Source organism: Rousettus aegyptiacus, unplaced genomic scaffold (genome assembly GCF_014176215.1).
Source record: "Rousettus aegyptiacus isolate mRouAeg1 unplaced genomic scaffold, mRouAeg1.p scaffold_m13_p_10, whole genome shotgun sequence".
NCBI classification, from domain to species: domain Eukaryota; kingdom Metazoa; phylum Chordata; class Mammalia; order Chiroptera; family Pteropodidae; genus Rousettus; species Rousettus aegyptiacus.
Genome location: NW_023416285.1, coordinates 51,584,359 through 51,610,236, shown reverse-complemented (window position 1 = coordinate 51,610,236; position 25,878 = coordinate 51,584,359). Strand labels below are relative to the sequence as shown.

At 33.9% G+C, this 25,878-nt stretch overlaps 1 protein-coding gene and 2 pseudogenes across 7 annotated transcripts in view; 2 read left to right on the top strand and 1 right to left on the bottom strand.

Annotated features, from left to right (window-relative positions):
• ANKRD17 (ankyrin repeat domain 17) overlaps positions 1-25,878 on the bottom strand; it is a 136,600-nt gene that overhangs the window by 5,537 nt on the left and 105,185 nt on the right. For 6 of the 7 annotated variants that reach the window (XM_036227870.1, XM_036227875.1, XM_016154023.2 and 3 more), the window contains 7 exons: positions 24,908-25,024; positions 15,221-15,392; positions 13,611-14,058; positions 12,983-13,138; positions 10,964-11,113; positions 8,027-9,660; positions 4,306-4,503 (listed from right to left, as the gene is read on the bottom strand). In XM_036227870.1, coding sequence (XP_036083763.1) covers positions 4,306-4,503; positions 8,027-9,660; positions 10,964-11,113; positions 12,983-13,138; positions 13,611-14,058; positions 15,221-15,392; positions 24,908-25,024 — 2,875 coding nt within the window. Of the gene's footprint in view, positions 1-338; positions 1,589-4,305; positions 4,504-8,026; positions 9,661-10,963; positions 11,114-12,982; positions 13,139-13,610; positions 14,059-15,220; positions 15,393-24,907; positions 25,025-25,878 lie in introns of those variants that run through there. The other variant, XM_036227874.1, reaches the window with a different exon arrangement.
• Positions 15,711-15,829, top strand: LOC118608959 (annotated as a pseudogene).
• LOC118609198 lies at positions 18,262-18,380 on the top strand (annotated as a pseudogene).

The window sequence follows — 25,878 nt, the reverse complement described above, 5'->3', positions numbered from 1 at the left end:
AAGCATAGAGAAGAGCCAGTCAAGAGTAGAACAGATTGGGTAAAGGGAATTCGAGAGTCTTTAAACTAGAAAAGATATCCTGTTCCACTTTATCCCTTCTAAAAATTTAGGAAAACTCATTTCATTTAAAAGTGCAAAACAGAATAGGATTGTAGTCAAAGCTGTTATGTGAACTAAAAGAAATGTGGGCCCATAACATTTTGCAAATAATAAAAGCATGCCAAAGAAAGCTATATCCTAATGTTTCAAAGACACATCAGAAAACTAAAACCTAAAATTCCAAAGCTAGTTAAAATAAATGAAAAGAAAAAGATAAAGAATAGCATAATTCATAATTAAAACTGGAAAAAAGATAACAAAACTCAAGAAAGTATTAGAAATAAAAGAAGACTTCAGAAAAGACTAAACTGAACTACAAGGAATATAAGATGGTATAAACACGAGGGATAAAGTTTTGTTTATTGTTTTTTAAACTATATATTGGAAGGGCAAATTATATGCTTGAGAAAAAGCAACCCAGAACAACTAACACCAAGACACAGTCAAACGTAGCAGGTAGGAAGGAATCAAGCATGGAAGGTAGGCAGGCAGGCAGGATGGACAGAAGGATAGATGGATGGATGAATCCTACCTTCCCCCTAGACTCACCACTGGAAGCTTGTCCTAACCTCTGTGTCAGATCTAGTGTCTCTTTCTGTTCCTGTGTCCTTCCAAAACCAAAAGCAAAGCAAAATAACAGCAACTCTCCACTCTCCGTTTAAATAAACAGAATAACTAGGCTTGCTGCTGACCTGCCTCATTTAAGTGATTTGCTCTCTTCACAAATTCTGCTACCTGACTAGTCACAGTGTTTATCACCTAACTTTTTATCCTTCCTCCCTGTAGACTTACTGGACTAATGACAGGCATTTGACTGAAGAATGATCAATTTCAGGTTAGCTAGCAATCTATTACTGACATGGCCTAACTAGACGAACAAATCATATTCCTCATTCAGGGAAGGTGTAACTGATAAACAGAGAAAAACTGGTTTAATTAACTACGAGTTGAATTTTTGAGGACCATATAAAAGATTATGATGAAGCATAGGTGTAAAGAGAATAAACAGAAGAGACTCAAAAGAAACAGACCATGAGTGAGAGACCATAAATCCTTTAAAGACAGAGATGGAGAGAATAGCTTTCCCAAATCCTGGATGGTTATGAAGATGTCTTTGCATAGCCTTATAGTAAACAACTTTTTCCTTGAGATTCCTTGGGTGGGTCTATATTCCTTACCATGGAAAGAACCTAATTATTATAATTTCTTTTCATTTCCATTATAATTTCTTTAATTAGAAATAGAAAAGCAAAACCTAATTAAGACTCATGTTTTAAAACATGCCATCTTACATACTAGAGAAAAAATAGGTTTTAAAAGTTTTGTGAGGCCTTATACGATTTGGGGAACCTTTTTAAGAAAAAGAATACAAAATTACAAATACAAAATTCGGTACAGGACCTTGGCAGGGCCCCTTGCAAATGAGGTACTCTGAAGCTGAAGCTTCACTGGTGTCATGGTAAATCCACTTCAGTTTTGAAATGACAACCTGAATTCAAATTAAAAGATCAATGTGACTTACAACTCAAAAAAGTGCTTCTGCAGGAAAATTACTGTGTATTTTCTTCATGTTTCAGTGTTTATTAAATTAACAGTAGATCCTGAAATGAATGTGGTTGGTCATGACCAGCAAAAAAAATCTTTTTAAAGCTTAAAGAAAACAGAATAGAAAACACCACTGTGCAACGTACATTGTAAGGATTAAGTATTGTTTTGTAAATGTATTATTTCAACTACACATGCATGTACAGGTGTACTAAATGTAAAATTAGCTTCTTTCAAAATTGTAAAGCTTTACTGCTTTTTGATCTGACATTTTATAAGACTGCATGTCAAAATGGCCCACTGACTAAACTTGCCAAGAACTGAATCTCAAAGACCAGAGCGAGTGATAAGTAATCAATGCATGGATTGGTTGAGAGTTCTTTAGGATAGACCTTAGGTTTGGGTGGGATAAGCTCTCAGAGGACCTTTGCCCATCCTATATGCAGAAGGTTCTCAGGCATCACCAATCTGTTGTACTAGGGCCTCAAGAAAGGGTTCTTTGTTTGCTTTTATTTATTTTTTTTAAAGAAAAACACTGTGTCCCCCACATCCCAACTTAATTTGCCAGGGTCCCTATATCATGTCTCGATGTCCTACAGAGGAGGAGAAAGAAGAAGAGTGAAATATATGGAAAAATGTGATAGAACCTATTCAAGTACATAAAAACAGATAAATATATTGTGAAAAATAAGTGATGCTTCTGCAGTTAGTTCTACAACCGCATCCAGCATGGCAACTTTTAAGAAAAATATCTCAATACTGAAAACAAATTTTAAAGCACTACTATAAACAAACAAAAATACAAACTTACATCAAATTACATGTGAACAAATTACCTAGAAAAGAGGTGGAAATCAGACAATACAAACTAAATGGTCATTAAAAAGTAACAATATTTATATTTATATTAAGTACAGAAAATGCAAACTAGTTAATTCAGTATTAGAGGTGAAAGTATGAGGGTCTTGCCTGAATCAACCACTTTAAGAATTAGTTATAAAACGACTATAATTCCTGTACATCTGAGTTGTCAGTATACTGTAAAGAAGTGTTCCCTTCTTCCCCCTTTAAAAAGTTTATTTATAATCATTATGGACTCACAGATTCTTGTTTTATCCAGTGAGCTGCCATTATTCATTTTGATGGTCAAATTATACTGAATTTAGCCAGTAGGAGCCCCTTCAAGCAGTTTCTGATGTCCTTCTGATAAATCCCTATCATTCTGAGCATTTAATAACTTTCTGACACTATAAAACTTTGCAGACTCCCCTTACGATTTTCTTGCCCTGACTCACAAATCAACTGTTTCTCTAAGAAGCTCTAGCTTCTTTTAGTGGACAAAAATACTGAACAGAAAGATCTGGACATTGGATATGCTCACTTCTTCTTAAGAGTCATTGCTTCTAGGCCCTTTCGGTAGACAGAGCTGGAGGGAAATATGGCAATTTGTTATTCAATCCAATACATATGTAATTTAAAAATCTTAAGTTAGCACTGATCTTCTAATTCCAATCCAATTCCATGTGGTTTTCCTTGCCTTACCCCATTTCACATTTGTCTCCTTACAGTAAGAACCCCAGATCACAACATCTTCAAAATCTTATATATTCATTTGCTCAGTCCTCCAGTATATCCCACAGTTTTAGAATTGCTTATCCATAATATTACTAAAAACACAAATGTCTACTTAAAATTGAAGATTTTGCCTACTTCTTACATTATTTCTGGAATGTTTCTATCACAATCATTTAGAACCCTTTCTTAAACCATTTCTTCTCATTTAAGGATATCTGTTTAAAGATAACTGATATTCTTTTATGTGAAGGTCCTTGTTATTTGACAAATGTAAGAACAACTATACAGTACGTAAATTCTCCTCTATAGGGTACAACTTCATGCTTTAACTGACAATATACTTTGGTATGCATCTCTCAAATATTAAGAAAAAATTTTATACTTTCATTCAGTTAACCAAAAACATGATGCTTATTATAATTTTCTCAAGGAGAAAGCAATTTGATGTCTTTATTCCCACATGGAAAAAAAAATGAAAACCACAAACAGAAAAAACACAATAACATTACTTACTAACAGAACTCTCTTAACATGAATTGAATTCCCTATTTATGACTGATCTTCCTTGGTAAAAATCTAATCACTGCTTTCAGAGTGTAACTACAGTTAAAAACACATATCTGATAATGTGAAATCAGTTGTGCTACTTATGTAGTAAATGATGCTTAAAGATGAACAAAAAACATGCGATATTTATACGTTTGAGGTCAGAAATCTTTCCTGTGGAATGAGGTTGAGTTTTATTCTCAAATAAAACTAAAAGTCAATATAAATCAATAGGCAGTACAATAAGATTAGACTTTTTCTTAAAAAATAGTCTCTTTTTGAAATAAATGTCAATAAAATATTCTAGGTTTTGATATAACTGAGGTTGATTTAAATAATTTAAAAACCTGGAAATTCTATCGAAATTCTTCCTGATTTCATGAAGATTACCATGAATACAAATTACATTTTTATAGTATTAAAATTATGATAAGGTTTAAAAGTTAACCATTCTGGGACTATGAAAAACTTAAATCTTTTTGTTCCTAAGAAAACATATACATAAACTCTTCTTATGGAATCGCAGTGTATATTACTCACCATTTGATGCTGATGAACATGGGGTCAACAAATTAAGTGGGGAAAAATGTTGTCTATTAAAGTTAGCAGCTGCGGGTGCTCCTCCAAGGGGTGCCCCAGGTCCATACATTTGACCTCCTGATAGGTTTGAGGCGAAGTTTCCCAAATGTGTAGAAGAAGGTGTTACAGAACCATATGGCGAGTCCATATTGACAATACCTACAATGTAGAATATAATCATAATTTGTAACAGTTACCCCATCCCAGGAGAAATAATTTGAAAAACTTAAAATTACAAGAAGTTTCTAATATATCCAAAATTATTTTAGATTAAAAAAATGTTTCCTCACTTACATCTTCCAGTCCACTGACTCATCCTTTTCCCCTTTATTTTATAAAGATAAATCATTAAAAAGGAATAAATATCAAGGAAAACATTATTTTAACATTTGACATTTTATTAGTTATAGAATACATGTAGATTTAAGTAGGTTTAATGGGCAAGGAGTTGTATAAAAATGTTATCTTTAAAAACTCAGGGAGGAGAAAAGGATGAATAGGTAAAGCATAGAGGAGTTTTAATAGACTGAAAATACTCTGTATCATACTACAATGGTAGATACATGCCATTATATATTTGTTCAAACCCATGGAATGTACAATACCAAAAGTGAACCCTAATGTAAACTATGGACTTTGAAAAGGTTGCGTTAATGTGCTTTTATCAATTGTAACAATGACTACTCTGGTGGGGGATGTTGATGGGGAAGGCTAACTCTGTGTGTGGACAAGGGGTATATGGGAAATCTCTACTTTTCTCTCAATTTTGCTATGAACCCAAAGTGCCATAAAAAATTAACGAAGTCTTAAAAAAAAATTATAGGAGAAAAAGAAAAGGCTGTAGCTATATTTATACAATGGAGAGATCTGATGAATGGCACCTTAATTAAGTGGCCATACTTTCCATAGCCAGCAGTGGGACAACCTGTCTTTGAGTGCCTCTTGATGTAATGCAGTGTGAGGTTCAAAACGTCACCTGATGTTCCTGCCAGAAATGTCTGACCTGAATGTAATCATGGATTAGAGAAACAGATGAATCTGAAATGTGAGACATTCTTCAGGACAATCAGACTCTTCAAAGGATTCAATGTCAAGAACAACAGAAGGTGATAAAGATGTTTTAGATTGGGGGAGACCAAAGAGGCGTAAAAGCGAAAAACAATGTGTGAACCTTGATTTCATCTTGGATCAAAAAGGAAAAAAATGAAAACACACAGGCATAATGGATATATTAGGGATGATGGTACCGCACACTTAGTGCTATTACTGAATTAATTTAATTTTCTTGGGTGTAGTAATAGTGGTACAGCTGTGAAGGCAAACATGCCTGTTTTGACCTGAATCTAATAAATTCTATTCTGATGGACTCTCAAGTTAAAGTTCAATACTAATTTTGGCTCTCTTCAACCATACACCTCAAAAACCTCACCTTTCTTACAAAGCTGGTGCTTTTTTTGTATCTTTCCACAAAGAAATTTTTTCCTTCTAAATCTTAGACTTTCTCAACACATTAGATTTCACATTTTTCAAAAAGTGAAATGAAATATAAAAGCGTTTCTAATGCATTAGTATATGATCTTTTAAAATCAAATTATAGATTCTATTGTTCTATTACGAAAAATTGTTTTTTAAAGTACACATAAATACTTCAATTAACCCCCAGCAAAAAATATTTACTGACCACGTTCATTACATTGTAGTTACTTGTTATAGAAATATGCAAAAATATACAGTTTCCATTAAATTAAAACTTTTTTGTCTGAGAATGTCACATATTTAATAACACATTAGGCTACCTTTCTGTAAAAGGCTAAACAGTAAATATTTTTAGGCTGTCATTAGAGCATGAAAAGCAACTATAACATTAATATTGAATGAGCATAGCTGTTTCAATAAAACTTTATGAACACTGAAATATGAATTTCCTATTTTTTGTTACATATTATTCTTTAAAAATTTAAAAAAAAATTTTAAATCTTGCACAAAGTTATTTCTCAATTTTAAAAAATTACAAGTGTAAAACAAGAGAGCAGGCCATATCTGGCCCATGGACCATAGTCTGTCTACCCATGGATTATCTTTAATTGTTTGAAATATTCATATTAAAACACAAAGCTCTAAATGCAACTTGGTATCCTGGATTGGACATCGCAACAGAAAAAGAACATTATTGATAAAATTTGTGAAATATGAATAAAGTCTGCAGTTTAAATAGACTGTACAAATATTAATAAATGTTAACATGTAAGGCATTTACATTAGGGGAAGCTGGAATAAATTATAGAGTAACTCTTCCATAAATCTAAAAATATTTAAAGTAAATAGTTAAAAAAGAGCAATCACCCACAACCAAGAGATCTTAAGATACTCTATAAATATCAGCATTGTCTAACAGAACTCTCTATGATGATGTGTTTGATATCTGTGCTGTTCAATATGGTAGCCACTAGCCATATGTGCTTATTAAACACTCAAAATATGGTCAGTTAACAGCCACTATATAAAACAGTATGAAGGATCCTAAAAAAAAATTAAAACTAGAAATACCAAATAGATTGACCAATTCCATTTCTGAGGATAAATCCAAAGAAAACAAATACACTAACTCAAAAAGATGTCTGCACTCCCATGTTCATAGCAAAATTATTTACAATAGCCAAGATAAAGATGAAAATGCTGCCATTTTTGACAATGTGGATAGACCTTGAGGGCATTATACCAAGTGAAAAAAATCAGACAGAGAAAGACAAATACTGTGAATCGCATTTCTATACGGAATCTAAACATTAAGTCATTCATAGGAAATGAGATCAAATTTTGGGAGGCAGGGATATGGGTAGAGGGAAATGGAAGAAGGTGGTCAAAGGTACAAATTTCCAGTACAGGATAAATAAGTACCAGGGATGTAGTATACAACATAATGGCTATGGTTACTATTGCTATATAACATATACAAAAGTTGTTAAGAGAGAGTAAATCCTAAGAGTTCTCATCACAAGGACAAATAACTTTTTTTCTTCTTTTGGTTTTTCTTTTGATCTTATATATATGAAATAATGTATGCTAACTATACTTACTGCAGTAATCAACTCATATATATGTAGGTCAAATCATTGTGGTGTACATCTTAAACAGCGATATATATCAATTATAACTCAATAAAATTGGAAAAAAATAAGATAAAAACAAATATGGCCAGCTTGGTAAAGATAAATCTTTAATTCTGTTTAATTTTAATTTAAATAGAACATATGGTTAGTGGCTAAGCTATTAAACTATGCAACTGTACATTTTTCTCATTCTTTTAAAAATAAAAATAATCAGAAATGAAATCAAATTTTAAAAATCTGTTAATATTTTATTCAAAATACAACCAAACTTTTGATGGTGTTACCTTATTAAATTAAAACATAAAAAACTTTTTTCTTTGGAGAGAGAAAAATATGTCAATAAAAAAATTTATTTATGGGAAATTCAAGATAAAATGCACTGTAGTTTCTAAAAAGATTACAAAAATATAACACAATTCTAAACACACCTAATACAAACACATTTAAGTTAACTGAACACAACAATCTCTATCTGGCCCAGTCACAGAGTAAAAAATACTAGAAAACCACCAAGAGTTTTCACATTACTGTGTAAGTAAGCAGCTACAGAATGTTAGAAAATAAAAACTTACCTGAGGGACTTGGAGCAGGTCTCTGTAATGGTCTAAAACCTGGAGCTTTGGAAGTATCAGACTGATGTAAGGGATCTGAATTTGGCAAATATGAAGATTTTCCTGATAGCATAGATTCTGGTGTTGACTGAGATGAAACAACAGATCCTCCCCAGAAGGCATGAGCAGGAGTAGGGCTGTTTTCAAACAATGTGCTAAAGGGCCCAAATGGTAAGGGCGCAGTGAAATTGGGAGCAATAGGCTTATTTGCTGGATGTACTGAATTTTGACAAGCACTTTGTGTACTTAAGGTCGAAGGTAACTGGACAGAAGAGGGAACACTGTGAGGTCTTTTAATGTGATTGACATTGAGGACTGCAACAGATGAATTCTGCACTGGAGCTGGATTCTTGTGAGGGGCAGTTGTGCCATGAGAGGGTGGTCTAATAGCAGGGGTTTCCATTTTAGGAGCAGGCTGGGAGCATCCCATTTGTGTCTGAGGCATAGGGTAAGTCACTGGGGCAGTCGAAGGCACTGCCACTGGAGCGGAACTTGTTGTTGCTAATGGAGGAACAGTCATTCTAACTTCCGGAGGAGGAACCTGAGACTGCTGAAGAGGTGGTCTTGGCTCCTGAGAAACAGACCCCGGAGTTTGTTGCTGAGTAGAATGAACTGATGAATTCCCAGAAGAACTGCTGCTGTTTGAAGGTCTACTATTTGCTATTTCCACTACTGGTGGACTACCTGCTTCCTGTTCAGAGGAAGATGCCCCTTTATTTGGAGATGCTGTTCCACAATCCAAAGGGCTGTTTCTAGAAACCCCTCCTGGCTGGGCTGGTGGTGATGGGGAAGATGGGGATGATACTGGATAGTGTTCTTTGGCAGTAGGCATAGGATATGTGGCATTTGTGGGTGCAGTGCTGTTGTTGCTTGCTGTAGTTGTGACTGTTGTTGTGGTGGCATTGGATGTCTTCACAACTGTGACAAAAAGCTGCCTTCTGACAGAAGGTGAACTTGGACTGCCATTTGTAGATGTACCAGGCACCGTTGAAGCTGATGAACTGGTTGTAGTTGTTGGACTTGAAGTTAAAGAACCTGCTGAATTCACCTGAGAACCACTGCTATTCTGATTGCTATGGCGAGGCACCATGTGAGGCTTAGGCGAGTTAGTAGCTCTGGCAGGGCTCAAAGGCCTGACAGGAAAAGGACCCCAAGTAGATTGAGCTGGTGGAAAAGTACCTCCAAAGTGGGTCATGGGCAACCTTGGTGGACGGATCTGCTGGAAAGTCTGAGCAGCAAGCAAAGCATGTGCAAACTGTGGAGGAGGATATGCTAATGGAAGAGAAACTGGAAAACCAGGCCTCACATTATTAACTGGATTCTTAATGGTTTTGTGAGTAGATGCAGAAGAAATTGCAGGCACAGTGAGTGCTGTGGCAGTTTGAGATGTTGATGACAGAGCTACAGTCGTCATTTTAATTCCCATTAAAGAACTGTTAGCAGCAGTGGTGGTAGGTGCTGATGACCCTATTTTGGAATTTGCTGAGGAGCTTTTCAAACGATTCTTTGGAATAAGTTCATCAATCTCTTTGTCTGGATCCTTGATCAGAGCATTGATCAACTGAGTTGCTTGTCTTGTTGATTCAGTGCCACCCCTACAAGTTGACAAAAAAAATTAGGTCCAACCTCCCCTACTTTTCAATATGTAAAGCCTATATTCATTCGTGTGTATACACACATACATAGAGAGAATAAAGAAAGTTAAGCAGAAATTGTCTGACTACTCTTGAGGTATTCTGCAAACAAAGCCAAAAACTGCCCAACATACTACTATATTTTTCAAATAGTAAATGATTTTTTTTTCAAAAAATTCATTTTACTACTGTTTCCTTAGACTAAGAAATCATTTTCCTACTGTAAAATCCATTAGTTAGAAAAAACACTGCACTTAAAAGCCTATTGAATCTATAATGCTACCATAAAGTTAAACAGTTGATCAGTACTAAAAGCAATACAAGTAAACAAGGAAAAAATAACTGAGTAATAAAATAGTATTTTATTTTAAATCCTGCTACCTAAGATGACCCCATCTATTACATATTAGTGGTTTCCCTAGAACAATTATTATAATTTCTCTTGAATGATGTCTCAAAATCAGAGAGAAATCCTGATAATGCCAACAATGACCATAAAGTCAAATCTTATTGCTGGATCTTCAGGAAAATATTTGATTGCAAGGAAAGCCTTATGGAAACCCTAAGGGGGAAATTACTCATATGAGGTATCCACTTCCCTCTTCTCTAGACAAAGTAGGTTGTGACAACCCACCTATTCCAGGACAGGGAAAAACAAGATAGGGGTGTAAGTACAAAACAGAGATGGCTAATTGCCTCCTTCCTTTTGAGGTAGACTATATAACTATTATCCCTCTTATTACTACAATGCGGGACTTGCCTCTCACTACTAAACTTATAATTTCTTAGACTAACATCTTTCTTTTAAGGGTATTCAAGCAAAGACATATTCAATTCAAGACAAATATCCACCTCAGGTTTAAATCTGTTACTAAGCTCATATTTTAAGGACACGATCTCAGAATAATGAAGTTCAAATGATAATTAAGAGACAGATAAGAAACCTACTGCTTTAAATGTGTTAGAGAACCATTCCTTCTTAAAAAGTCTCAGAATAAATTTTTAAGAAAGTCATATGAACAATTTATGTAAGGAAAAGATCATCTAAAACTTTGCCCCACCGACACACTTCCTTTAAAGCCCTTTGAAATACATCACAAGAATATATGAATTAGAAAAAAAAAACTGTAAATGTTATCTTCTAGAATTATTTTAGAAAGTATGTTTTTAAAATGTTCCACTAAAAACTCAAATGCTTATATTTCATTAAGCTATAGTGTAATAAAACGCAAAGGAAGAAAACATAAAAAAGACAAAATTTTGCCTTATAGTTATTATCCGGTCTCCTGTCTTGTCTTTCTGCTTATCAATATCTATGTGTGCACCAGTGAACTCCCGAATAGCATTAATATTACAGCCTCCTCTTCCAATCACTCTGGATATCACAGTTGATGGAACAGATACTTTCTTTGACCTGTTTAAAAGTTAGAAAAATAAATTAAAATAAATCATTAATCTCAATAGTTTAGATTAAAATAAGTAGTATTATGAAAATACATTTCTGTAAATACAGGATAGATATTGTTGAATAAGCCTATTCTATCTATTCTAACTCTAGGTGAGAACAGGGTATCTCAGGAAAGAGAGAAAAAGAGAGGGAGTAGGAGACAGAGAGAAAAGAGAGGAGAAGGAGGAAAGAGAAGGAAGGGAGGAGTTACAGGATAGAGAGGGGAAAGGGAAAGATAAAGTTTTACCATAGCTTCTCATCTCATTACCAAAGACTTAGGTTTTTTTGACTTTCATTTCATGCTTCATTAATACCTGTAAAGTACATACTATGTAGACATGCACTCTGCTAATGCAAATACTAATAGCCAATAAGGTAGACATGGGTTCCTGTCCACATACATTGACTATGTAGACACCAAGTTAGAAAACTACCACACCATGCCATTAGTGCTTTAACAGGATATCCTAAATACGCAGTGGTTTGAGCACCGAATCTTGCCCAAAGAGTCAAGCGTGGCTTCTTGTGGGCATATTTAGGTGACTGACTCTCATTCTTCTTTTTATTCTGTAATATATAACTGAAAGGATGATATTAAAAGTTCACTGTTTCCCTGCATTCTTCTACGGGCATTAAAATGATTATCTAAAATATGGAAACTCAGTAAAAGGATGTTCAGTAGTGTGAGAAAACAGAAAAGTCTACTGGAATTTCAAAAAAGCAAAATCCATTTAACACTCACAAAATTACAATTTTAAATATTCACATCCAGGAAAGGTGGATACAAATTTCTGACAAGTATAAATTAAAGAACACTTCTAGAAGAAATGCAGTACAACTTTAAATAAAGAGAATGAGCCAATTATGAACAAGAAAATTATCTGGAATGACTGATTAAATATTAAAATGTTATATTTTTTAAAAGGTAAGGTATGATCCCTGCCCTTTTATACACATAACTAAGTTACTTGATAATTCCCTCTTCCCCAAAGGAAATAAGAATAAGTCAGTAATCATTATTTTCAAATTAGTTAAGAATTCCTTTGTATATCACAATATAAAATGCATGTAGAAACATGAATTACCTTACTTTTGTATAGAGAGTACTCTGATGTTGTGATTTCAATTAGTTCAATAGTGTGTATGTGAATAAATTAATGTGTATGTTTGAGACAAAGTGAGATAAAGACAGCTCTTGTTTCAAATAATCAAAAGTTTAATTTTTTCATGGAATTTCTGGGAAGTTCTTTAAAACAGATTATCAAAGATTTATAATGGATTACATCCTTTCTAAGTTTGTGATATCACCTTTTAGTTTCAGGGATACTGTCTTACTTTTTGACACAAATTAGTATAAAAATCCCAAGCAAAATATGATAAAATATTTTAGTACTAAAATCCTTAAAGTAAAGATATCCTATAATTTAAAGACAAGAATTGTTTTAAACTAATATTTATTCATTCTTCAAATAGTTACAAACATGTAGTAGATATTACAAACTGGGCTCTAAGATTACAAATTTGAACAAAACCCAATCTATCACCTAAATGAATTTACATTAGTTCTCCACCAATACCAGTACCCAGGGGGGTCAAGCAGATACCACGGTCATCTATCTTTTTATGTAAAATCTCCCAATTTTACGAATATTAGTACATACTTTTCCCCTACTAAAATAGGATAAGGTTGTCTCTGTTAGCCAGATTCAGCCTTGGGCCACCAGTTCACAACCTTTGGAATACTTTGAGGAATTTAACTGTAAGGTAGTAAACCATACTTGACTATGAGATAAAGCACAGAAAAAGAATGAGAAAAACAATAAAACAATTACTCACCTTCTTACAACTTCTTTCCACCCTTCTTCCCTCTTTTGTCCACGCTTAGGACTTGCTACTGTTAACTTCCCATTTGGAGAGGAAAGGGGAGATGGACCAGATTTTGTGCAAGTAGACAGAGAATTACTGGTTACTTCACTGACAGTCTCTGACAATCTTTAACAGAGGGAGGAGAAATACATTAAACATAGAACGGATGCAGATTTTTTAAATGATAAAGGCAATCAACTACATAAATTTATTCTTTTTAGAATAAATATAGTAAACAAATGAAGAGCTTATTTTTCACTTTTCAATATTTCACATAACATGAAGAGCCAATTTTTAAGACACTACGTAGAGATCGAATTTAGCAGAGCTGAATCACAATAATCCCCCGAGAAACCACAATCTGTACTTCTCATGGGCTAAGTTTAACAACCAAAATGATAAACTATACAGTAAAAATAATTTTTTTCTCTCATTAATACATAATCTAAAAAAATAGCCTTTTCTGCAAATCAAATGAAATTGTGCCTTCTTTAGCACAAACACAAATCCTTATTCTGCCAGTTAATTTGCTTGCTTTACCAAAAAATTCAGTAACAAAGTGTTTCATGATAAACAGTAAGTAAAAATTAGAACTAACTTTACTGAAGCCTTGCCAGAAACAGGTTTTCTCTCCTCCTTTGGAAATGTAACCAGAACTGATGGCTGCTTCTTGTTGGTCATGGTCGTAGTGACCACAGCAGGTGAATGATTGTCACTCTTTCGGCTGCTGTTGCTGTTACTACTTTCATCACTACAGCTGGAAATCCTCATATTATCACTGTCCCCACTCTCGCTGGTGCTGCTGCTCTTGGACTCTCCATTCACTTTCTCTGGTTGACTGTATGAGATTGGTAGTGGATCATCAAATATAATTTGAACATTTTCTGGAGTAATTTTATTTTTCCTGTTTTTCCTCTTTGAACTGGTTGTAGTTATGGTATTATTTCTTTTACCATGGGAACCTGCTAAAGTTGTCCAGGTTGCAGATATACCTATGGTAGTAGTGGTTGTGGCACTTGGAGGCTCTGTCAAGACTTCAGGCTCATCTGTAAAAGTAGCAATACTGAATTAGCAAGTTCTAAGTGTTCTTAGGATATATTTAGCTTTAAGCACTTGAAGAAAAATGAACCCAGGAGTTACCTTGCTACTATTAGAAATAAAGTCATCAGTTATTCCAGCATTCATTAGTAATGAGATGGATATGACTGATCTAGTCTCTGCCCCTGAGTCCTAAACAATGCATAGTAGGCACTGCAAGGAATATTTTGGAGACAATTTGGGAAATATGAATATATATTACATATTACATTTATTACATAATTATTAAATGTCTTGGGTATAATAATGTTATCATGATTATGTAAAATAATGTTCTTTTTCTGGGAAATACATACTCAAGTATTTAGGGCTGATTTCGCATGATGCATACAGCTTACATGCAAACTGTTCAAAGAAAGAGAGAGGAAAAATGATAAACAAAACAAATGTGCCAAAATGTTACAAGACTCTAGGAGACATTCAGGTGTTCATCATGCTAACCCTTAAATTTTTCATGGCTCAAATTTTTTTCCAAATAAAAGGCTGGGGCAGGGGCGAGGGAAGTTAACACCCCACCCACAAAAACAGCTACACACACAACTGCACACATATTTGATGGTTTTAATGGCAATGGTTCCTCCTCACACTATCATCACAAATAATCTTTTAGTCAGAACCTAATTAAAAATAATTAGCTTATTTGAGAAAAATCTGAATATGGTCTGGATTGTAGATGAGGTGACTAAATTACTGTTAATTTTTTATTAGGTATTATGATTATGTAAGCAAATATTCTTACGATGTGCACTGAAGTTTTACAGGTGCAATGTCAGGATGTCTGCAATTTACTTTCAGATGGCTTAGAAAATACGTGTAAGATTTGGAGAAAAAAAAGATGAAATAAATATACGGTAAAACGTTTATTTTTAAAATCTAGGTGAAGTGTATTCAGGTGTTTGTTTTATCATTCTTTCGACTTGTCTGTAAGTTCGAAAATCTTCATAATAAAAAGCTGGGGAGAAGTCAATAAGTGAAAATAGCACATAATACTGTAAGGGCTTAATAACTTAGAAATCTATTTTTAGTTTAAGTTATTGATATTTAAGAAAATATAATTTTCAACAAAATGTATCATATGAAACTAATTAGGTGGTTGTTTCGAAAAAATACCTTCAACTTTATGCTTTTCTTTTTCTTGAGCAGCTTGGAGTTCAAAGTTCTCTTTATTTTTGGCTTCGATTTCTTCTAGTTTTCTTCTTTGTTCTTCCTTTTTCTTTCTTCTCTTCTCCTTTCTCTTTTCTCTTTTGGCAGCCAAAGCCAGCCTCCGGCTTTCTTCCCTTAACTGTTAAAGAATCAAAAAAACAGAATTATAACATTGAAATTTACCGTGGAAAAAAAGTTGTCACGTCATTTTTTCACAAGAGAAACAGGATACCATAAAATTCAGTCACAGAATTCAATTCATTGTTCAATCAAGATTATATTCAAATTACTATAAAGAGAAAATATTTGTAAAGGGCCAAGATCAAATTAATAATAAAAAATCTAATTTTAAAATGGATGAATGATAAACAGGGCTTCATAATCACGAAAGAAATGTAAATTAAAATAACAAAGTACCATGTTTCATTCACTAATTTGGCAAAAATAAAAAAGATAAGTCTACAGCCATGCTACCCTGAAAGTGCCCGATCCTATCTGATCTCGGAAGCTAAACAAGGTCGGGCCTGGTTAGTATTTGGATGGGAGACCACCTAGGAATACCCAGCGCTGTAGGAGCTTAAAAAAAAAAAAAAAAAGTAAGTAGATAAATAAATAAGATACCAGGTATCAGCATAAGTTTTGGAAAATGAATTCTTTCTTATATTGCTAAAGGTAAACATATTTACATTTTAGGAAAGGTCATTTGAAAGCCTCCTATGAAAATTACGAACTGCTTATCCTAATAATTTCTTCTTTGTAAAATAACTATCTCTAGTGAAAAAAATATAGGTTCAATAATTTCCACTGCAAAAATAATTATAATGGCAATAAATGGAAATAAGTTAAATCTATCAATGGTGGGAGTAGATAAATTAACAATATATATTCACAAAATACCCAGCAGCCCTGAAAAGTGTTCTAAATAAATACTTGGAAAAAATGCTCATAATTTATAATTGATAGAATAAAAAAGGGCACATTGCAGACCAATGATCCTATTTATAGGGGAAGGAAACCTTTATGTGTGTCTATTTGCAGAAGTATGGAAAAGACTGAGCATTCAATTCAAAGGCTTTCTAATGACTACCTCCAGAGAGTGGAACTAGAAAGGGGTAGCAGAAAGATGGTTAAGTTTCAATTTTACTTTATACAACTACACATTGTTTCTATTTGTCAAAGTGAGTACATTACTTTCATAGCCCCCCAAAATAAGAATAAGTTTAAAAATCCAATAACATGTTTTAATAAGCTACTTTAACTATTTTCTTCTTTGGTTCATAAGTTGGGACAATCATATTCCAACTATTTTGTTTGCGTGTCCTCTAACATGTTTTTGTCTATAATCTAGTGTTCTATATATATGTTTATATGTATTTTAAATGCTATATGTCAAAACAATAATACCCAGTTTACAGGAAATGTCACAATATCCTAACTAATGAAACCAGAGCTCAAAGACGAGCTCCTATGCCAAATAAGACTTACTTTTCATCAGAAAATGTCTTACTTCATTTTTTTAAGCCTTTTGCTAGATTCTCCTCTTGCCTTTGCAAATTATCTCTGAAAGGTTTTGCCCATCTTTAAAGTTATTATATCTGGGGCAATACACCATAACTGTATTCTGTTGGGTGTAGAGATATGTCTTTTATTCCTGAAGAGAAAAATGGTTAAGGAAAATCTGTAGAACACTGGTGTTTTCTCAGACAGATAAGATTTCAGGAAAGGAAACAAATGGAAATTAGAAATTGTAGAAATTGTCTCAATAGCACCCCCTAGAAATTTTTGCTGGTCCTCCAGAAATACACAAGCTCCAGTGTGAAGACCAGGAGAGGGAGGAGCTTTTGACCTTTCAGAAGGACTAGGAAGAAAACAGTAATTGTTTGGTGACCTTCACTCCCTAGTTTACTGCAGGGGAGGAGGAGTAATATCTGATTGGTGATTTTGAAAGAAGGAATTGAGCATGTGTGACTCAGCTCATTAAAAAGAGCCTGACTTTATTGAGGCTAGCTGCCCATCCTCAGGAAAAGTGCTTTCTCTGCCAGAGCTCCAGTGAGGGAGGCCTGTGGTTGTCCTGTCTTGCTCGATTTTGACGGAATAAATGGTAAGTTTACGGGGGAGAGAAGTAAAAGTTAGGGGGAAAGGTGTATCAGAAAAATACTGTCAAAGCAACTGAGTCTATCGATATATGTTAAGACTCGCCAATTCAGAATTAGGAATAATAAAGCATCTGAATCTGTATCATGTTTGTACGAACAGAAAAGCCTGGAGAAATGTATAGAAAACAGCTTGTGGGGAATCAAAATAACAAGTTTAGGACTTTTGGCTTAGGATGGATTTTTGATTTGGCTAGATTTTTAAATTTATCCTGTGGCAGGAGGTAATTGTGACTGGTATTCAAGGGAGGGGGGAAACTTTTAAAAAAATATTAAAGTTTAAATCAGAAAGTAGGCTTTCATCAAGCACACATGTCCTAGATATGGAGTGATGGGCTAGGGTAGGCCTTAGTGTGTGGGTGGGGCTGGGTCTTAGGTATGCTAATACCTCTAGAGCCTTAACAGTAATTTCAGTGGATGGAAGCTAACCCTTTGGCAACAGGAGAAAAGTCTAGATCTTCAAACTGTAAATAAGAGTTTAGTCCTAAGGGCTAGGTATTTACTCTTGTTTCTAAATTTTAAAATTCTAAGACTGGTAATCTCATAGATCTTACTAACCCCTTGAACTCACTAAGAAGTGGTGCATAAATCAGAGGTCCTAAGGAAACTCTTTGTGGAAGAGATCTCAGACTATGGGTGCAAAAGGACCTACAAGGGATGAAACTCTCTAAAATTAATTAGACAAAATAGATAGATTTAACAGGCATCATAAATTTGCAGGTGGTAGTTGAAATTAATAAATTAAATAAGATTATCAAAGGGAAAAAGTTATAGCTATGCATGTGTATATTTATGTGCACATATATGGGAGGGGGGAGGGGAATATCCAATATTTAAAAAGAAGAGTAGTCAGTAGTCTAAAGCCATGCAACCCAGAATAAACCCAATCCCGTCTGATCTCACAAGCTAAACTGGGTTGGGCCTGCTTAGTACTTGGATGGGAGACCACTTAGGAAGACCAGGTGCTGTAGGCATAAAAAAATTAAAAATAAGGAATTGTAAGTTGATAAGGTCCTTGCAATCTGTGAGGTCAACCAAGGGTTGCCTTGCCTGAAAAATTTAAAAAATAAAAAGAGTAAATGAGACTTCAGGAAGGCACAATCAGGCACAGAAAGACAATTAGGAGAAAGTGGCTTCAATGGGAAGAAAGAATTTCATGAAGGAAGGCAAATAGACATTTGCAAGTATTACAAAGTATCAGTAAGAACTGAAAAGAGGTAACAAGATTTGGCAGTTAAAATGTCACTGGTGATCTCTGACATAGTTTTAGCTCACTGAGTAGTGGGGAAACAGGCAAATGGTCCTGGACTGAGGATTAAACATTTTTAAAGTAGAGTCAATAAGATTATTCTCTTAAAATATTTGGAGAAGGAAATAAAATACTAAGTTTGAGGTAAAGCTTCATTAGGATAGTTACCTTGATTAAGTTGTAGGCAGAAGGTAGGAATTAATGAAACAGCAGACAATAAAGATAAAAGAGTGGTAATAACTGTGGCAGAGGAAAGGGCACTAACCCAACTCGTGTTTTTTTGAGGGTTCAGAAAACAAATGAGAATTAAGATTTTTAAGATGAGAATTGAAGGATTTAGGAAGAAGCAGTACAAAGAAACACCATCTACAAATCTGTATATAATTTGTATATATTAAAGTGAATGAGATACATGACAGGTAGAAAATCATAGTGAGTGATGAGCCTGGAGAAGATAGGAAGACCTGAATGTTTGGAATTTCCCATGCAAACAATGAAGAAAGACTGAAGATTTTCTGAGGGAGTAAGGCAATCCCATCTGTGTATTAGAAAATTAAGGGAACTGTGGAAGAGTTACGATGAAACAAAGAAAAATTAGATTGAAGGCAAAAGGTGACAGAGGCAAAGGCATTTATTTATAAAGCAGGCTTTTAGAAGCTGACTGCAATACTTGAGGTGAGAAGTGATAACTCAAGAGGACTGAACAGAAGGCTCATCATAAAGAGACCGCCAAAGCTCAATTAAAAGTGATGATGAAATACTGATACAGCTAACATGTAGGGATTTTAATGGGTGTCAGGTACTGGATTAAGTTAACATGACACTCGTATGTAGGGAATGGGAAGCAGCTGAAAGCGACATCAAAATTTCATTTTTAAATGATGGGTAGTGATAGCAACTGAAAGGTCAAAAACTACCAGGGGAAATAAGGAGATGGAGCCAATGAAAATTTATTGATAACTTGCTACATACTAAGCATAGTTCTTGTCTCTTATAACTCATCTGTAAACTACACAAAAATACCCCTGACCTCATAAAGCTTAGGAAGCTATCATTTAGTTTGGGGGTGGGAAAGGCCACAAATGATAAACATAAAACACACATTACAGTTATCCCTTAGTAACCATGGGGGATTGGTTCCAGGACCAGCACCCATAACCCTATAGATACCAAAATCTGAGAATGTGCAAATCCCTTATATAAAATGGCATAGTATTTGCATATAACCTACACATGGCCTCCTGTATACTTTAAATCATCTCTTATATGACATATTATCTAATACAATTTAAGTGCTACATAAATGGTTATTATGCTGTATTTTTTAGGAAATAATGACAAGAAACAAAAGTATGTACATGTTCAGTACAGACGTAGCCATGGTAGGCCTAACTAAATGGTACACGTGAGCAATAATTTAACATTTTTTCCCCAAAATTTGTTCCTTAGTTGGCTGAATGTGCATATGCAAAATCTGCAGATAGGGAAGGCTGACCGGACATAGTTTTTAAAAAGGTGTCTAATATAAAGTAAAACAGGAATACTGGAGCAGGGGGGAGACAATTGTATATATGGAAACAGGTAAGGAGTTTTGATTTTAAATAAATGACCAGCGTTAAGCCTCATGAAGGTGAAGTTTAAGCACACATCTAAAAGATTTGAAGTGTTTCAGGCAAAGAGAACAGCCAGTCATAAGCTCTAAGTAGGTTCAAACAGGCCTGGAGGCCTGGAATGTTCTAGTAGGCCAGTGAGAGTAGTAGAAAAAAACTGCCAGAGTATCAGAGGCCTTGATCACCCAAGGCCTGGCAGAGCATTTTAAAGTCAATCTTTTATTTTGAGGGTTTTGAGCAGAAGAGTGACATGATTTCATTTAAATGATCTGAGGATCCCTCTAAGTGCTAAATGAAAAATAAAGAGCAATAATGGAATCAGTAAGACCAGTTAAGTAACTACTGTCATAATACATGTAAGGGATAATATTAATGACTTGAACCAGGGTAAGAAGTGATGAAAAGTGATAAGGATTCTAGATATAGTTCTAAGGCAAAGGTAACAAGATTTTCCAACACATTAGAGGATAGAGAGGAATCAAGGATGACTTTAAGGTTTTTAGCCTGAGTAATTACAAGGCAGAGTTGTGGGTTTGGGGTGGGCAAAGATAGAAGTTCACATTTAGACACAAGTATGAGATGTCTAATTAGCTATCCAAATGGACATGTTGAGTAGCAAGTTGTGTATGTGGTGTTGGTGTTCAGGGAAGGCGTCTGGGCAAAATATGTAAATTTGGGATCAGCTGGTATATAAAGTTAAGAAGCAGGATGAGATGACCAAAGGATAAAGAAGTAGATCATGTAATGAGTTAAGGGGCTCACCAAGAAGGGGAAATGAGGAGGAACTAACAAAGAAGACACAGAAGAAACATCAAGAGAGGAAGGAGAAAAACCAAATACTGTAACAGTCCAAGTGAAGTGTGTGTCAGGTGTTATTAGGCTTAGTCCAATATGGATAGAGAGGTAATGTTTAGATTTAGCTACTTGAAAGTCACTGGAGACCATAAAAGCACAGTTTGTTTTGGTGGAGTTGTGGGAGTTATTAGCCTGGCAGGAGTAGATAAAGAGGAAGAAATTAGAGACAGTCAAAATAGATAACGGGCTTTGCTGCAAAGGGGAGTAAAAAAATGGGCTTGTAGCTAAAAATTGGGAAGGTTTTAAATTGAAGAAATAAGCTTGTATGATAATGAGAATAATCCAGGACAGGGGGAATAGATGATTAAAAAAAAAAAAAAGCAAGAAAGAGAATTGCTATTGCAACGTTTTGAGTAAGGGAGGCCACATAAGATCTAGTTCACAAATGGAGGGAGTAGTTATAGAAAGTTTACTTAGTAACTAGTAGAAAGCATATGGGTACAGAGATTGGTGACTGGGAAAGTCTTTGGCAGTTTTCTTCTGATGCTTCAGTTTTCTGACTGATGTAGGATGCTAGGTGATCAACTGAGGGTAAAGGAAAGGATGTATTGTAAGTGTGGGTGGGGAGGGGAGGGGACTAAAGGAGAAAGTAATAAAGAGTGGTGTACATGAGTGGGAGAATGAGTTAAACTGGGGAAATACAGAATTCTAGAGAGAGAAAAATTAAAAAGGTAGTAAGTTCCATCAGAGAATGAAATATATAAAATTAAAATTGTGAGATGGACATATCAAAAGCTTACAGTGATGGCAAAAGAAAAAAAAAAAAAAGAAAATATCTATTAGGAATACAATTAAAATATACCCTACTTAACTCCCTACAAGGTTATGAAAGTTTACAAAGAAAAAGGAGAAAAACAATAAATAATTAAGTGGAAGGGTGAAACAAATATCAAACCTGAAAACCAACAATATTCACTAAGGGTCTTAATAGCTAAGAATATAGTCTCATTTTTAATGTCCTAAGAGAACAGGCAATTAACTGCATGACGATTCCATAGTTTGACCAGATGAACTGCTCCAGAGCAGAGACTCTACCACATAGTGAATAAGTGTTTGCTGAATAATGGTAAGGGAATGAATCTGATAAATAAAATGGGCAGTATTCTCAACAGCAGTTTTTACAAACCTACTAAAATTTTAGAAAGGCTGATCAAAGCAGCATCTTTATACAAGCGCTAAGTTACCATGCAGAACATCAACTTAGACCAGAGCAAACCTAGTGATGTTTCTAAATCAGAAATGGTAGAGCCAGAATGTACTGTCTCAGAAGTTAAAAAAGCATTTTTTACTAAATATAAACTAGAACTAAAAACAGTTAACCGAACCCTATCAGATCCCAATCTAGTAATTTTTTCAAATAGAAATATTAGGCTAGAGTTCAGGAGAGAAGAGTCTCCTCTATAATTAAGAATTCTATCTATGTACCGCCCCCATTCAAAACTATTTACAAAGTATCAGTGCATGTGGAACAATCAATTTGCATCTAATTTATGATTAAGAAACTCAAGAAAACAATAATCATGTATTACTGATGACAGTAGAAAAATATTCTGAAAGTATCAAATTTAAAACATATGGACCATAGTGAAGAAACTTGCTCTATAAAAATAAAAGCACCAAAATATAAGAAAATATGTATAAGGATGTTTATTGCAACCTTATTTATAGTGACAAAAAGCTGGAAACTAGAGTATATTCTGCACTTATTTAAAACACTATTAATTGTTAATACCTATCAGTTATTGAGGGAAAAACAAGTATTAAAGTAATATGTTTCCATGATTCTGTTTTTTAAGAGTACACACACCATCTCCATCAATATTAAGTTGTTCACCAAATATTTATTGAGTGCCTTTACAACATGCCAGGAACCATTTTGTGGTGCACACATTCTAGTGGTAGAGAGACAAACAAAATAACTAAGTAAAATACAGCATTTAGAATGTTAGAAAGTAAAAATACAGAAGGCAAGAAGAGTAGAAAGAGTATTTGTGGAAGGGAGACTAAAATATGAGGCATCTGAAAGGGACATCAGAGGCAGGAGGCGCAACAGGAGCAAAAAAAAAAAAAAAAAAAAAAAGCATGGTCAGTAAAAGGCTTTAAAATTATAAAAGTGAGAATTTTAGTTACCATTCAAGGTTTTTAACTTTATTTAACTTATAATGATGACATGGTTTTCTTTAGTTATCTCTGCATACTTCATAGTTTAAAATTAATACAATGCAATAAAGAAAAAAGAAACATTGAAGTTGATTGAAAACAGATCTCCTTAATAGGATATCTCCAAAAAGCTGCTTCCTACTCTGTAATCCACAGGTATGCAATAAATCTCTAAATGTATTTAACGTAATGTAGAAACATCAAAGGTAAAGATTTTATTTAAAAATAGGTATGTGTCTCAGCTATAGAAAAAAATGCCTCAAGACTCACAAAAATGCAAAAAGAAACAATTCATAAAATAACTATTTCTTAGGGTATTATAATACTTTAGGAAGAAAGAATTAAGAGGTAGGTTACATTCAATTAAGGGAGGAGAAGGAACCAGGGAATTCAGAATAAAAAAACTAGGTTCAAATCCTAGCCTAGCTTAGGCAAGTTACTTAACTTCTCCATCCGGAATATGAGGGTAATAATACTTTTACTGAGAAGACTAAAATAGTATGTATTTTATCATAAAACCTGACTCTATTATATTTCCTGGTATTAAATAAATAGATGAAACTGAATGTGACAATAGGTCAAATAATAGTTATAGGACTTCTAACAGTGAAAATGAAATAAAAAGATGAAATATTTTTTTAAAACCTCAAAATGGCTAACATTTGTTTGATAAGAACCTAAGCCAGAAATTTTAAATGAAGAATCTCCAATATTAAATATATTTTTCCATAAATGTATTTTTACATTTAAATTAGAATAAAATGTTAAGAATTCATATTTTCTTTATGCAAGATGAAATGAAATATATAGCTTAACAAAGTCAGCAAGTATAACAGAAAAGAATGAACTTAACTCTAAAGGGTGTAGTTATCACTTTATAAATTTAAATAGTACATTCTACATTTTATAGCATTTTTAACCGTTTTTAGTAGATGAAATATGTCAGAATATGTATTCTATAATATTCATGGCCAACCAATTTTTTTCCTGCTATGAAATACTATTTCTAGAGTACAGTTATTGACAGGAAGGGGGACTAAAGAAGGAACTATGGGACTGTCTGAACTATGTTGTTTTGAATATATTATTCCCCTTAGGAATAGATGGAAAAGATGCTGTAGTTTGCCTGAAAGAGAAAAAAGTACAAGAGAAATCATCCATTTAAAAAATGTACTCATTAAACATTCCACCAAGTGGTTGTATTTCACTAGTTTATTATTCATTGGTAGTGCATTTGAATCTTCTAGTAAATCTTTTGGTAACAAATTATAAAGTCTAGGATCGATGAAGTATATATAAATTTGGATGGGGATTAAATTAATTAGTTAACATAAGACTAAAACTGAGTATTTGAGGCTAGGTTTTCTGACTTCCACATGAATGTACTTCTTATAATAAAATTTTGTTAATTTATGGTTACAAAGAAAATTCTTTTAATGATATTTAAAATACTCATAATTCTCTCTACCATTTGAGTCAAACTTGGAGAGAAAACCATGTACATAATTTAAAGCAAAAGCAACAACAAAATGAAACAAAATGAAAAAGAATAAATTACAAATTACAGGGCAAAAAAGCAAGAGGGGAAAAAAAGTAGGCATTTTTCACATGTAACGGTTACCATTACCTTTTCCAAGTCTAACTCCTCTAACAAAATGCTGGCATTTTTGTTTGCTTCAGCAGCCTGTCTATCTTTGGCTTGTACTATTGATTCCATACAAAGATGACACTTCTTCAGCATTTCCTAAAATGAAAAATTAAGATGTTTCCAGCCTCAAAAAACAATTCACATTTAGAGAGATTCCTGAAAACATGAGGATATTAATTAAGGTACTTTGAATGAACATAAGCAATAAAGATCAGTAGCAGGGCCAAAGAGAGTGCAAATAAAAGCATATTTTTAAAAAATACACAAGCAAAGAGCCTCTACTGTTCTTCAAATATCCACTTGACTGCTACTTTGGAAACTAAATTATTTACTCCAATAATTTAATATAAGAAATCATACAGCAGAGCTGTAATAATTTATGTCAGCTGGTTAATGGGCTTAAGGAAAAGGTCAATGTAAAAAACTAAAGAATTTAAAACTTTAAAATACTTTATTGGCAAGAACTGTTCTCATCTCACAGATTTAGGCTTTGTTGCTATTTCATATGCAAGAATCACTAAAAAACTCATAGAAACAGGTATTAATAGACTTTTCTCAGTGATTTCATTTGAGGGGTAGTGTTTTTGACAGGAAATGGATATTCCCCTATTAAGACAAAAGCCTTATTTTTAATCTTATCTCCCCACCAAAAAAACACAGTGATACCCAGGAACACTAATTATTGTAGCAGAAGCTAAAGGCAGGCAAGACAGTGAATTACCTATGTTAAATATAACCTATAGGGGAAAGCTGCTCACTATTATGTAATACCTGCTGAGAAAGCTTAATAGAAAGACCTTTTTAGATTTGTTGAGCGCTTTGGATTTTCAGAGCATATAAACTCAGTATCAAAATGTCACCAGGGGAAATACCAATTAGATCTCTAATAGGATTTATTTTCCCTATTTTTCTGCAAAAGCCCTAGCCAGTTCATTCTTAAGCTGACAGTT